Source organism: Takifugu flavidus, chromosome 2 (genome assembly GCF_003711565.1).
Source record: "Takifugu flavidus isolate HTHZ2018 chromosome 2, ASM371156v2, whole genome shotgun sequence".
In the NCBI taxonomy this organism is placed as follows: Eukaryota; Metazoa; Chordata; class Actinopteri; order Tetraodontiformes; family Tetraodontidae; genus Takifugu; species Takifugu flavidus.
This window is the reverse complement of record NC_079521.1, coordinates 16,549,575-16,562,951: the sequence shown is the minus strand read 5'-3', so window position 1 is coordinate 16,562,951 and position 13,377 is coordinate 16,549,575. Positions and strand designations below refer to the sequence as shown.

General features: G+C 48.9%; 2 protein-coding genes across 3 annotated transcripts in view; one reads left to right on the top strand and one right to left on the bottom strand.

The window, feature by feature from the left end:
* Positions 1-395: 395 nt before the first annotated feature.
* On the bottom strand, positions 396-8,267 carry copb1 (COPI coat complex subunit beta 1). Of its 2 annotated transcripts, none has more exons than XM_057024759.1 (22): positions 8,129-8,267; positions 5,668-5,820; positions 5,335-5,564; positions 5,074-5,243; positions 4,869-4,983; positions 4,703-4,795; positions 4,480-4,617; positions 4,254-4,373; positions 3,908-4,015; positions 3,685-3,831; positions 3,457-3,602; positions 3,231-3,327; positions 2,992-3,152; positions 2,787-2,907; positions 2,485-2,712; positions 2,195-2,374; positions 1,784-1,928; positions 1,585-1,704; positions 1,356-1,501; positions 1,200-1,289; positions 827-982; positions 396-668 (listed from the first exon to the last, which is right to left on the bottom strand). In XM_057024759.1, the coding sequence occupies exons 2-22, from the start codon at positions 5,756-5,758 to the stop codon at positions 609-611; spliced, it is 2,862 nt and encodes a 953-aa protein (XP_056880739.1). In that variant the 5' UTR covers positions 5,759-5,820; positions 8,129-8,267; the 3' UTR covers positions 396-608. The 2 variants fall into 2 exon arrangements, with proteins under 2 accessions (XP_056880739.1, XP_056880734.1); XM_057024754.1 differs by lacking the exon at positions 8,129-8,267 and adding an exon at positions 6,525-6,704.
* The window catches only part of pde3b (phosphodiesterase 3B), a 20,166-nt gene continuing 15,056 nt past the window's right edge, over positions 8,268-13,377 (top strand). The window contains 1 exon segment of the mRNA XM_057024699.1: positions 8,268-9,155. Coding sequence (XP_056880679.1) covers positions 8,268-9,155 — 888 coding nt within the window.

Below are 13,377 nucleotides of genomic sequence, written 5' to 3'. Positions count from 1 at the left end.
TAGACAGTGTAAAGTCCGATTGTCCAAAGCCGGACCTCCAGGGCCCTATTGCAGCCGGGTTTTGGGACATACCAGGTAGACGACTGCCCCGATTCCATCCTTTTCCAGGAAATTCACCTGAACTCATGAGTTATCTAAGAGAATAGGTAAGTGCGCACCGATACTAATCCATTTTCATCTCGCTTAAGAAATAAAAGTGGTTTTAACGACATCAAACTGCAGAAATTTTGATTACATTTTGTCTGAAAAATCACCGCGGCGCCCAATTCTGGAGGACGTTTTCAGTTCATCCGACTTAATTAAGCGAAACATCTTTATTATAGGACAAACATGTTGAGATTAAACATAAAAATGTGAAGCAAGTTTGAAGATTTGAAACAATGAACAACACAGGGTCAAAGTCTTTTCCGTTCTTTTAATACATTTGTGTTTTTATTGAAAATTTTACAGGACAGGGACAGAATTTAACTGAGATGTACAGTTCAGACAGCGGCGATGGAAATAAAAAAAAAAAAGAGGAAAGAGATCTAACCTGGCAGCAATGAAACGGCTGTAAGACGACAGGCAAGAAAGTAGAAAAAGGAGAGATCGGCGGGAGGAAAGTGGCCTCAGACATTCGCCTTCTTCTGAGAGAGGTTGATCTTATCGCCGAGGCTCAAAGCCATCCCCTGCGAATGAAGGATACATGCTGGATTTAGCATTAGCCAGTTTGTACATATATATATATAACAATATAATGTCACATGTTATAATCAACTTGGCTGCGACCAGAAGTAGAACCAGACGACAGTTGTGTTACACTGGATTTTTCTCAGCTGTGACCCACCTGACTTTTGGCTCTGATGCGTATGTGTCCTGTGACGGGCGCCTCGGGGCCCAGGTGGATGGGCTTCTCGATGCTGACGTTAGCCAGGGCGTCTTCTCCAAAGATAGAACGAGCGTAAAGGTTGGCAGCCATGAAGCCGCAGAAGCCAGACAGAGCCTGATGGTGGACGAAAGAACTGTGGCTATTAGTGATCGAAATAGAATCAATTCCATTTACAAACTGCTTAGGTACAAAATGAGTCTTTATTATCAGTTATGACGCTTCAAATGGGAGGCGGTTATATTTAAGGGTTTTGCATTATTGAAACGTGTGTTTTATCTTTAAAACTTAATTTTCTGTCTTCACCGTGACCAGTGTGAAGCCTCAGACCCACCTTTTCAGGAGTCAGACACTTCATGTTGGTGGACTTCAGGATATGCTGAAGATAATCGTTCAGGTCAATGATATTGGTGTTGACCGTCACCTACAACAAAGACACAGAGACGTAAGACTCGGGATTTTCTTTTTTTACAAGCAACTTCAAATTTACCTTATTTTCCCACTCAAACTCCGCCCACATCTGTCGGAACTCTGCATCGGTACAGGAAGCTGGCTGGATGTAGTCCATGATGTCGATGTGGATGTCACTGAGGACCACGCAGTTTCTGTCGCTAGCAGCACCAGAGACGTCGTAGACTGACGAGAGGGAGACAGACGCGAGGATCAAGCACCGTAGCAACTAACCTTCAGCTAGTCAGCAAACAAATAGATCATCTCACCGATGTTGCCAAATATGATGCCGTTCTCGGTGGAGGCCACCTTCACGTTGGCCTTGATGTTGGCGAAATCGTGGGGAGCCAGAGTCAGAGGGGAGGGCTTTTCAACCAACTTCAGATCACCTGAAGGAAAAAAAGAAAGCTCTGATTAATATTGAGTCATGTCACACAGCCGAGTGCTGCTGAGGCAGAAGCAGCTCACCTAAAGTGGCCAGCTCAAGGGTGCAGTTCTGGAGGGTATCACTGGTTTGGTTGACCACCAGTACATCCAAAACAATATCATACTGGTTGACGTGAACGTAGGCTTCCGCATATACAGGGTCTGAGAAGCCAGTCAGCTGGGTTACCTAGAATGGAGCCGAGTAGAACGATAGTGTCATTATCCATCCATCCATCTCCTAATTGCTCCATCTCAACTTTGGTCCTCAACCGGGACTTGAACCGTCAACCTTGAAGCCTCTCAGCCCCTCCCCAATAGCTGAGGAGCCACCGCCCATTAAATGTAATGTTTGCTATAGTTCTATGCATATTCTTAAAAAGACATAATGATCCACCATTGATAGAATTCTATAATCTCAGATCACATAGAGGGCGCGCTTGATTTGTGAACCACCTTGTTGAGTTTTGAAGCGAGTGGGTCGGCAGCCTCCTTCCTCTGAGTGTTGCCCATGGCAGCCAGGAGACTGAGCTGGAACTGGTCCTCCTTGGACGTCATTTCGTTCTTGGCCGTCAGCTGCATGAAGGAGATCGGGTCGTCGGGCTGCACGGTGACGTTCCGCTTCTCCGACTCCTTCTGCGGTCAGAGGCGGACGCACGGTTACTTACAGACAGGACGCCGCGGCCTCGCTAGCGAACGACAGAACGGAGGCCGGCGTTTTCAGCTGCGTGAATAAGCGCCTTCACCTTCTGCGAGAGCTTCTCCTCCTCCAGTCTGACAGTCAGCATGTGTGACAGGGATTTACGGCACTCCTTATTGAAAATGTCATTCATAAGTGGCGAGCACTCCGACAGGACCTTCAGGCACAGCGAGATGCGGTCCACGTCGTCGTCTGTGATTGGCTTCTTGGGCAGAGAGGACTTGCCCAGGTGCAGCACAGTGACCATGATGAGCATGGCCTCTGCAACGAAGGACTGAAACAGACAGCGGACGTCAGAGCAGCGGACAAACCATCCGCTCGTTTCCAGCGCGGCGAACGGCCACTCACATTTTGCCTCTTTTTATCTGGGACGATCTCAACGTAACGCAAGGCCACTTTGGTCAGCGTGGTGGCCAAGGACGCTGCCACGTAAAAATCTCCATCCATCAGGAAGCTTCTGAGCGGAGGTCTGGGTGGAGAGAAATGGTGACTAGTTGTGTGGAGTTTGGACGCTCCGTAGAAGCAGGGAGACACAACTGGAGACACTTTTTACCTGTCCTCTTCCTTCTTTGAGGGCCTGGAGGAGCTGAGAGCACTCTGTGTCACATAAGTGCCCATTTCTGTCACCAGCTTCTGAGCTGGAGCTGCACTCACTTCATCCTCTGCTTTCACCTCCCCCGTCTCTTTCTTTATTTCATTTTCTACAATGGGAATCTGTCCAAATGGGACACAGCCGTTTGTTGCTTAACTTATGGGATTCCCAGGTGAGGGTAGTGTTGTCACAATGCATACCTCTCCCAGGGACCTGCGCACTTCCGTCATCACGCTCTGGATGTCTTCCTTGGTGCTGCAGTATTCTCCCAGGATCCACAACGCTCCCCTGTAAATCCTGAAAAGTGACAACTTCCATAAAAACTCCCTTTTTACTGACTCTCATCAAATCCTATGGCAAACTCCGTAAAGCCAAGCTGACATTACGAACATCGGCGTTCCTCTAGATGTGCTCGTAAAGCCTTACTTGACAGTTCTGATGGCGTGGAAAACTTCCAGCATCTTCTCGATGACGAGCGGCCTCAAGCTATCGAACCTCTGAATCGCCTCCCGCACAAACTCCAGCACGTCGGCGGCGGCCGCTTCATTAGTGTCGCTTAGGAATTCCATCAGCTGCGAAGGATTCCCACATCCGAGGTTTTCACCACTTCATACATCAATGCAAACATGTGTTTATGAAGAACTGAGCACTTACTACAGGTATGACATTGGCTGCCATGTCAGGGAAGCGCACGCTGCAGGAGTGGAGCGTGCGCACCAACAGCTGCCTGTACTTATCCGTGTCTTCGTGTTCGCTCACGTTGTTCGTCTTGATCACCTCTTTCTTCAAAACGATCACCAACTGCGACGCAGACGGGCGTCATTTCATTCAGGCGGCTCGGCGACGGCAGAAATAACCTGGCTGTGTGGTCACTGACCTCTTCTACGTTACGGGACGAAACAAGGTCCAAAGCCAGCTGCAAGGTCTTCTTTCTTACTTCGAGGTCCGGGGTGCTGAGCACGCGCAGAATGTCCATGACCAGGTCCTGGAAAGGAATTTTAAAAAAAAAATGGACCTCCATATTTGATAGTTACACATTTACAGAGAAATCGTTTCTGAACCACCCGAAATGTAACTTTAAATAACTTATCGGAACACAATATTCTGCTTTTTAAGGGTTAAAACGGCACCGTTAACAAATGCCCTCCTCCCTACACACACTGTAGTTTGTTCATTACAAATGCTAATCCCAGAACCTCCACCTTAGTTTGGGTCCCACCTACCTGGAGAACACGCTCATGAGTGGGATGCTCCTTGAGTTCTATCAGGCGGTCGAGAACGATCAGCTTCACGTTGTTGTCGCTCTCCTTGATGATCAAATCAATGTAGCACTGGGCTGCAGCCTGAAGCCCAACACAAAGGATTAAAGTAGCGACATCAATACTCTGGTACAACAGAAATATGGACCAAACGATACATGAGCCGACAAGCATAACCTGAGTGGTTTACCTTGATGGCTGTGGGAGCACTGGACAGGGTTACAAGAGTGCCCGCAGCTTCGTATTTAACCGCTGGGCTGGAGGACTGCAACAGGTTGTAGATGCATCGGATAAAGCGGGCCCGTTCAGAGGGGTTAGCATGGCAAACCTAACGGGTAAAAGGGTTCTGGTTAGACAAAACAGCATATGAGGTGGGAAGATTGGAAAGCTTGAATCAAACAAATAACACCAACTTTGTAAATCAGCTCCACAATGACCAGCTGGAGAATGTCCCCGAAAGTGTGAACTTGGTCGATACACGTGCTGAGGTAATCCAGAGCTCGATCCTGTCGGACATTAAAGTGTGATTAAATCCTCAGGGACCAGTCCTCTCAGTCTATGAGAGCAAACGCTGCAAACCTGATCGGCATGAATTAGCATCATGAACGCATTTCTCTTGCAGCTGGCATCTTTCTCATTCACCAAAAAATCATGGATCAGCTCTGGAGCATCTGGGATGAGGTTTTCAAAGTTCCTGACACAAATACGCGCAGTCAGTCGCTTGGTCGTGAATAAACGCCAGACAAGCACCATTTACGTCCAAGCAGAGAGTCAAGCCTTGTACCTATAGATGGTGTAAATGGCCAAGACGGCATTTCGTCGCACGTAACTGTGACGGTGCTCCAGACAGGCCCGGATGGCTGGCATGAGAGGCTCCAGCAACTCTGGCTCCTTCAGTTTGCACAGGAAACGCAGCGTGGAGCCACGGATGAACTCATTGGGATGCTGAAGGTCCTGAAATCACAAGGCGCTCTCAATATCATCACTGGTGATTCAACGTAAGCAAACGGAAGACGGTGCCCACGAGTGCTGTTTGCTGACTGACCTTTCTGTAGGCATCACAGACCAGGATCATCTCCTGAAGGAGTTTACCATCAGGAGTTGTTTTGGGGACAATCTCCCAGAAAACCAGCAGCAGCTTTTTGATGGTGTGGTCCTGAAGTGGCAGCACGAAGCGAATTATGGTCATCAGCAGCCCTGGCAACTTTTCACCATTTAGGATCATGATGATGACCTTCTTCAGGGCTTCGGTTTTTGCCTTGATTTCCCCCTTTTCTGTAAAGAAATGTGACGAGCTCTGTGGTTAGCGAGACTCAGCTGAAAACCGAGCTAGATGTAAACTATTATAGCTATATGGGCGAGTGGTCGCAAAACATACCCAAGTCAGTTTTCAGGCTGACTTCGGAAGGAGGCTCTGAATCAGATGTAACATTGATCAGAGTGTAACAAACGTTCTCTGCAGCTGTCATTTTGCTGCTGGACTTGTGGCGTTTTCGCAGAATCCAAGTTAAATTTACTCACTGGGCGACACCTATGAGAAAGATTTAAAAAAAAAAGAAAAGTAAGTTGAATTTTGAGGAGAAGCTTTTGCAAAAGCTGCAAAAGGAAGCAATATGCGTTTGATGAACAGTCCTATTGACACAAAAACGTCTGCCCGTCGACAAACACTGTTTAAACATCAAGAAAAACCTTAACAGGGAGAAAAACGTGTGGCGAAAAAAGGAAAAATTATGGAAAATATGCTAAAACGTTGGCTGACACAAGCCGGCCTCAGCACCAGGATGCCATATGCACACTGCAATAACTTCTTAGATTCCTTCTGTCGATTATCTTGATTGTATTGCTGCGGAGTTCTCCTTGAATAGATCTAAATACCTGTCAAGAGCAGGTTTGGAAACAAGCCGATGAATGATGGTGTTAGTTGCCCTGAAGATGTGCGCAATGTTATTACACTTGGTTAATTAGCTGCATTACCACCCACTAACATCCGTACATGGGTGCCTTACGAAAACACTCGGGTTAATCAATCATTTCGCAGAATATAGTGTTGGGTTAAAATGACATATGCAATCAAAGGTTGAGAGTTGAGCTTCGGCTAACGCTAATTTAGCTTCTGCCTGGGCTAGCAATGAAATGGAGGACACTGCGTCGGTCTCTGACTGAAATATTCAACTACATCTGGACAAGACAGTCAAACCTCACACGCACTGGTTGATAAACTGCCACATAACTCACCCGGGATGCGATTACTATGATCCTAACTGGCCTTCGATTACCAGTTATGGACGTTTACATCTGCAAAGATCCCCCGAACCTTCCTTCGCTGATCTGTCTGTCGGTGCTCCGCCACTTCCTCATGACGTGGAAGGTTAGCGCGAGAGCCACATCACTGCTACGGTGGCCCCGAAGACCCAAACAACCGGCAGGCCAAACGCGAAACAACAACCTCGTGTTTACGCTGTATCTCTGGCAGCTGTGTTGTGGACGAATTATTCACATAAACAGACCAGAAATACAATTATATACGCAGCACCAAAGAAAAAGTTATGTTTAAAATGCGTTTGACAAATATAGATACTAAAATACACACGATTAGGGCACGTTGTGTATAATTGCCTTTAAGGGTAGGATAGCAAACTTTTTGTTGAAGTATATGGTCTAGATCACATCCTAAAGATAGCATCTTAGCAATAAATAATATATATTTAAATTATTTTATTTTAACAAGGTAATTTTGCTCTCTAACACACCAGCAGTCTCAGTGGTAACGCAGCGCCCTCTAATGTAAAGTAATGCTAATGTCAGTCGGGAAAAAGTGACATACGTAATAAAGAATTGACTGTTAATAATAAAAATAATAATAATAATAATAATAATAATAATAATAATAATAATAATAAATGCGTTTGTAGTTGTGTTTAAATTCAATATCAGTGTGCTTGATCAAAATACAGTCAAATTCAAAAATAAAGACTTCCTTTCATTTCAATATTTCAATGACATGGACACAGAACCTTATCAAGTTTTTTGCATATAACTTTACATCACGTCAGCATGGTTAACTTGTGGCCTATATAATGTATAGATGTCAATATATTTAGGCTTCCTTACATTTTATTTCTTAACCATGGTTTATTAAGAATTTTCTTACAAGTTACAAATCATTTTATAATTAATATCCATGATATATGAAGTATGTATATTTAGAAGTATTAAAGTTTTAAATGTATATGTACAGTTTATGAGGCATCTCATCTTGGGTGATCCGTGGGTCGAGAGGACGTATTTATATTGTTATTTTAATCGTTTAATCGACAATTGACTGGCTGTTATGAATTCATGGCAGGCAAACCAATCGATCCCAGAACTCTGTGAAAAAATATGTATTTAAATCCCCATGTAATTATTCCAAATAGTGTAAAATGCAAAACACTATTACCAAACGTGTCGTTTATTAAATGGTTATCAACGCTGGACTTTTCACCTAATTCATAGCTATATTGTTAAACTAATAAATGATAAACTGAGGGAAAGGAACGTTGTAAAAGATATTTCTTCATAAATAATGGCTAATAAGTTACACATTAAAGTTGCGCGCACTTTAAAGGAGACGCATTACATTAATCCCCATGTAAAAACGTGACAAGGAATTTCTAATAAAATCGCTGAGTCGAAATAAGTAGACAAACATAAAAAGAACTGGATTGTTTTTGGTCATCGTTGAAGCTTCGTGGTGTATTTATCATAAACTGTTAAGTTCAGCCACAAAGACCCGCAGTTCGCGCCCGCTCCTGTAGGGGGCGCCAGGGAGCCCCGTTTGGGTAAAAACAACATCTCACCTTCTTTCTTTAGTCCGACTGCTGGAGCACGTTTGAGTGACCATGGAGTGCGTTTGCTGGCATGTAGTTCAGTGTTAACAAAGCGTGAGAAGCAAGAGAGGGAGACTTTTGCGTGGATCGGAGGAACCGCAGTCGCGCCATGGCTGCACGGGAGGAAGGAGAGGGTTTGCACGGCAAAATCAGGCACCACGACGGAGCTCGGAGTGTAAACAGCTCGGAAGGCTTCAGGAACGGCTATGTGAAGAGCTGCGTCACCCCTCTGAAACAGGACCGTCAGAGGGGGTTTTTGGTGAGCGTGTGCAGCTTGTGCAACCAGGACATCGTGAGCTCCAAACTGCTGAAGGTCTCCGCGCTCTACGCCGCTGCGCTGGCAGTCTTGGCGCTTTCTTTCCTCGTTTCCAGGAGCTTGCAAAGTGACCCGCTGTGTGATCTGCGGACTTTCCTGTCGGGCTTCTCCCAGTCCATCAGTCCTTTATTCAGCATCGGGTGCGCGTTCTTCTTCCTGACCTTCTACCTGCGGAGGAAGAAGAAGGAGAGCAGCAAATGCTGGCTGGCGTCGCTGCCAGCTTCGTGCTACCTCGGGGATTTTTTGGTGTTGCGGGTCCTGCAATGGGGAGAGGAGCAGCACCAGATGCAAATGGTGGGCAGGTTGTTGTTCGTGCTGGGCTGCGTGGGTCTGCTCACGCTCATCCCCACTCTCAAACTCAAACACAGTGTCCTCGTCCTGGTTTTTGCCAGCGTGGTTTGGCTGGTGTCGCTCACCAGTTTGAGCGCCCTGCCCGCGCTGCTCAGACCGCTGGCCGCCTGCCTCTCCGGGGTCTCCGGCTCCCTGCTGGCGCTCTGGTTCGACCGCTGCTGCCCGCCGAGGGACCCGCCGAGTGGGACCTCCTCCGCCGAGGAGAAGGTGCCCGTGATCCGGCTGAGGAGACGGTCCAGCTGCGTGTCCCTGGGTGAAACCTCCACCAGCTATTATGGCAGCTGTAAAATGCCCCGCAGACCTTCGTTACCCTGCATATCCAGGGAACAGGTAGGTCTTTATCTGCAGGACTCTCTGTTGTTGTTGTTGTTGTTGTTGTTGTTGTTGTTGTTCCAAAGTAGGCCCACGGATTCTCCGGGGATCCCACCAGTGCACATGTGCATCCAAACCAAAATAAAGGAATCACACGATCCTAAAAAAAGCAGCTTCCACACGCAAACTGCTGATTAAATACCTGCTTTGATATTGTCACATTCAGTTACACACGTTTCTGGGCTTCTACACACTCTTCTACACACTCGGCTTTAGTTCTGGGCCACATCGAGGGGGAAGGTTTTGCATCGTGCAAAACCCGTCACGTTTGGTTTGAGCGCTGATCAAAAGTCGCTGCAAAGATGCTGGAAATTGTCGGAGCATCAAAATGGAGCTCAGAGACGGGCCGACAACACACACAACACAAACAACAGCAAACCTGAACCACCCCAACAAAGCCCCGAATCTCTATTCCTCAAAACAAACGCCTTCATTTTACCGAACGCTCGAGGTTGTTGCGGCACGATTCGATTATCGCGATTCCCAACTTGTCGTGGAAGTTTGTGATGCGATTACGCGGCCCCTGACGCCGGGACGCTCCCCCCAACGCAAGCGTGACCGCCTGTCCTCCAAATCAGATTAGTTCTGAAGAATCTCCACACGTGTGGACTGAGGAAGACGAAGAGCAACATTAGGAGACAAAACTGGGGAGAAAAGACGGTTTTGGACACGTTTACGAGGTCTTTCGGCAGCAGGAACGTTCACGTACAGGACGTGTGAGCGTCCGTCCACGTGGACATTAGGACAATAGAGACAGGACAGATGGTTCTGCCTCTCTGACTCCAGGATGATGGGATGGAAGCGCTCCGCTCACTGTTTGTGTGTATAAAACGAAAACAGCCACAGGGGCCGGTTTTATAGTTGGTAAAAGTCAAGCGTGTTGTCTTTACAACAGACGCATGCGGGTCTTCGGCCGACGCCGGACCCTCCGTCTTTGTGGGCTCCGGGCCACGTCAGGGGTCTGAGACTGTGGACCCAGGTCGGCTCGGTTGGTTCCCATCGTGGTTTTCTTTTTAGGCCGTCAGCAGCTGGAACATCTCAGGTTTTTAAAAAAACACACAACCACTTTTCAGCCGTGTTTTGATTCTATTACCCCGGATAGGTTATAACATGTCGTTATTACACATCTGGGGAGTGCTGGTGGACGGGACGAGCGAGGGCGGCGGGCCAACCAAGGTGTCGTTAAAGCCCTGGTGATTTCACACATGGTCTTCATCTTCTCACCCCCCCCCCCCCCATCTTCTTCGAAGAGGGTTGTAGGTTTACTGTCTGCCGGAGGATTGTTTCCTGTTGGCGTCAGCGCCACAAAACAAGTTCAGCAACACGTTGGGGGGGGGGGGGGGGGGGGTAGTGGTGGGAGGTGGTGGTGGGGGGGTAGTGGTGGGAGGTGGGGGGGTACCCTGCAACACTACCCTTCCTCCTGTCCTCACTCTCTGTTGAAGAGTCGGCAGAGCTACGGTTTTAAGCTGTTAGCTTCTTTAGCGTCGTTTCTGTGGCGCCAACTGAGCAAATTAATATAAAACGACAGTTTGAAGCAAAACTCTGGGGCGGCGATAATCGTCCTCGCCCAGGTGCTGTTGTTGGTGTTGTGACGATTTTGATGGATTTTAGCTTTTTGTCGCCCGTTTTGGACATAAAACCGCAATAGTTGTAAATATTTAAGGCTGGTGGCCCAGAAACAACTGATCCATGGAGGCTATATTGTTGTGGTCTATCACGTAGGACTTTATTCAGGTCACTGTCAACACGGCCACGCCGTCAACACCTTTGATGTTCTCCGTGCTTTGATCACGGTTTTTGGTGTGGAGGCTCCTTGGAAGGATCCCGCTTGTGTCGTCATGACCAAAACGCACGGCCGAGGCTTCCGAAAAAGTCATCTTAGAGCAGAAACCGGTGATTTCTGCCCCACTTTCCTGGGTTCCTGCCCTGGGAGCGGCGCTCAAACAGGCAGAAGGCCTCCTTTTGTGTGGCCCCCCTCTCCTCGGGGGCAGGAGGGGGCAAATAATGCACTCAAATACCCCGTATTCAGAGGAGCACAGAGGCTGCAGGGAGAAGAGGGCGGAAGGGAGAGGGGCGATAAGGCCGAGCGGCGCTCAGCGGTCACGTTCGCTCGCTGGAACGCCATGTGGATGATGTAACATTGACGTCACGGCCCGGTGACGAACCGCGCGGGGGGGGGCTCACTCATCGGAATACGGCGTCTCGTTCCCGCGGTGAAGGGAAGGGGAGGAGCGTCTGCGGATGGTGCGAAGGAAGGCTCCTCAGACGTCACGTTAAAGTACCCGGCGTCATTCCCAGTGACGTGCGCGGCCTTTTGGGGTCCAGTCCCACCGCGCGTGTCTTTCCTGCTGTCGACGTCCTAAATTCCGTTTTTTTTTTTAGTGATTAAACGCATCAGGGGTGAATTTAGCAGCACTACTTGTGTTTAATCTGCAGCAAACTGCACCAACGGGAGTCCCTGCTCCCTCACGTGCACGCCGCCGTGCACGCCGCTGTGTCCCCCCGCTGACTGTTTGTTGGGCTCTGACGTCCGGGCCGGCTGGAGGGAGTAACGGGGGTTAAGGCAGGATGCGGTGCCGCTGTGAGTGCAAACAGATGAGGAAGCGCTGGAGCGGCTACTCCAAAACTCCGGTTGCCCCGGCAACGGTTTGCGTCACGGTCGCCAGCAATTAGCCCGCAGCTCTTTAGTCTTCGCGATAGGTGCGGCGTGATGACTCGGGGGGGGGTTTATCTCGCCGTGCTTTTCTCCTCCGACACTCTCCTCATGAGCTGTTGAGCAACTTTGGGGCAATTAGAGGCTTTTTGCCTCAGTGGTCGGCGGCGGGGTCACATGGACGGTTCAGGCAGAGGTCATTGACCTCGCATGTGTTGACTGTTCTCAGCGTAGGGGGACGTAGCTGGCGGCTGCCGCCGTGGGGGGGGGGGGGCTATTTAGGGCAACTTTCCCCGCGGCTCCTGTGCTCCCGCAGCTCTTTTTTGCCCCACAAACTCTCCCGCCTTTTACCCTGACGTTTCTCCGGCTCCTTTTCCTCCCGTCTGTCTCCGCTTCCCGTTCTTATTCTCTCGGAGCCTCTTTTGAAAACGGTGTCAGCGCTGCTGCTTTTACACCAAAAGGCCGTTGCTAAGCGACGGCTGACGTCAGCCGCAGCTACAGAGGAGGGCTTGTGTGTGATTAGCAGCGGAGGGCAGATCCCGCTGAAAAGGGCAAAACTAAGAAGCACTATTAGAACTCTGAGCGGCCGGATCCAACAACTCGGAACACTTTAATCCGCCACAATCGGAAGTGGGAGATTTATCTGTGCAGATGTTTGGGAGCGACACTTCTATCTTCTCTGCACTTTATTTCAGTACTTTCGTCTGTGTTTGCCCCTCCCCCGACACACACACACACACACACACACACACACACACACACACACACAACACACACACACACACAGGTTCAAATGCCAGACACTCTCCTCCCCCAAAGATTACAGGAGATTTCATACATAGATTTTGTGTTTCGCTGCTCGTGGAGCCTCACATATCTCCCCCATCAGCTCGCTCTCGATCTGCTCGCCATGGTCGAGTGTCATCAGTCCCCTTCGATAGGCGGCGCTTTTGATGGCGCGGCCCCGATGCAACAAACCGATACAGCGGCCGCGGCCTCCGCCTGAACCTTTAGCGCGCTCTTAAAAGCCATAAAGCGCCGGGATGAGAGTGGCGAGCAGGGGTGAAGGCCAGGAAACGCTTTCAAAGGTCCCCTCCCGTTCCTGCCTCACGTGGAGGGCAGGTAAACCTGGGGGGGGGGGGGGGGGGGCAGAGAGGGGCGCTCCCAGACCCAGAGCTACATATAAGTCACCAGGTTTTTCTAGTCCTAGCGAAACGTGTGTTCTGAGTCATCCCGCTGCCGTCGGATGTTTCATGTTACCTAAAAGGTGCTGAACAGTCAGAACGGGAAGAACCGAAAGGTCACGTGGGAGCACGTTAAGCTAACGTGCTAACGCGCGTCCGCGTCAGCGTTCGCCTCAACCTTTTATCCCCGAGAGAGCAAACACACACGCGGGAGGTGAAGTTCCGTCAAAAACATCTAAATGTTCCAGAGATTTTGATTCCGTAGATTTTTTCTCTGTTTATCCATCGAGTCACGTTTGAGCTTCTCCAGCGACGCGGGAAGAACGTGGAATCGTGTCTGATC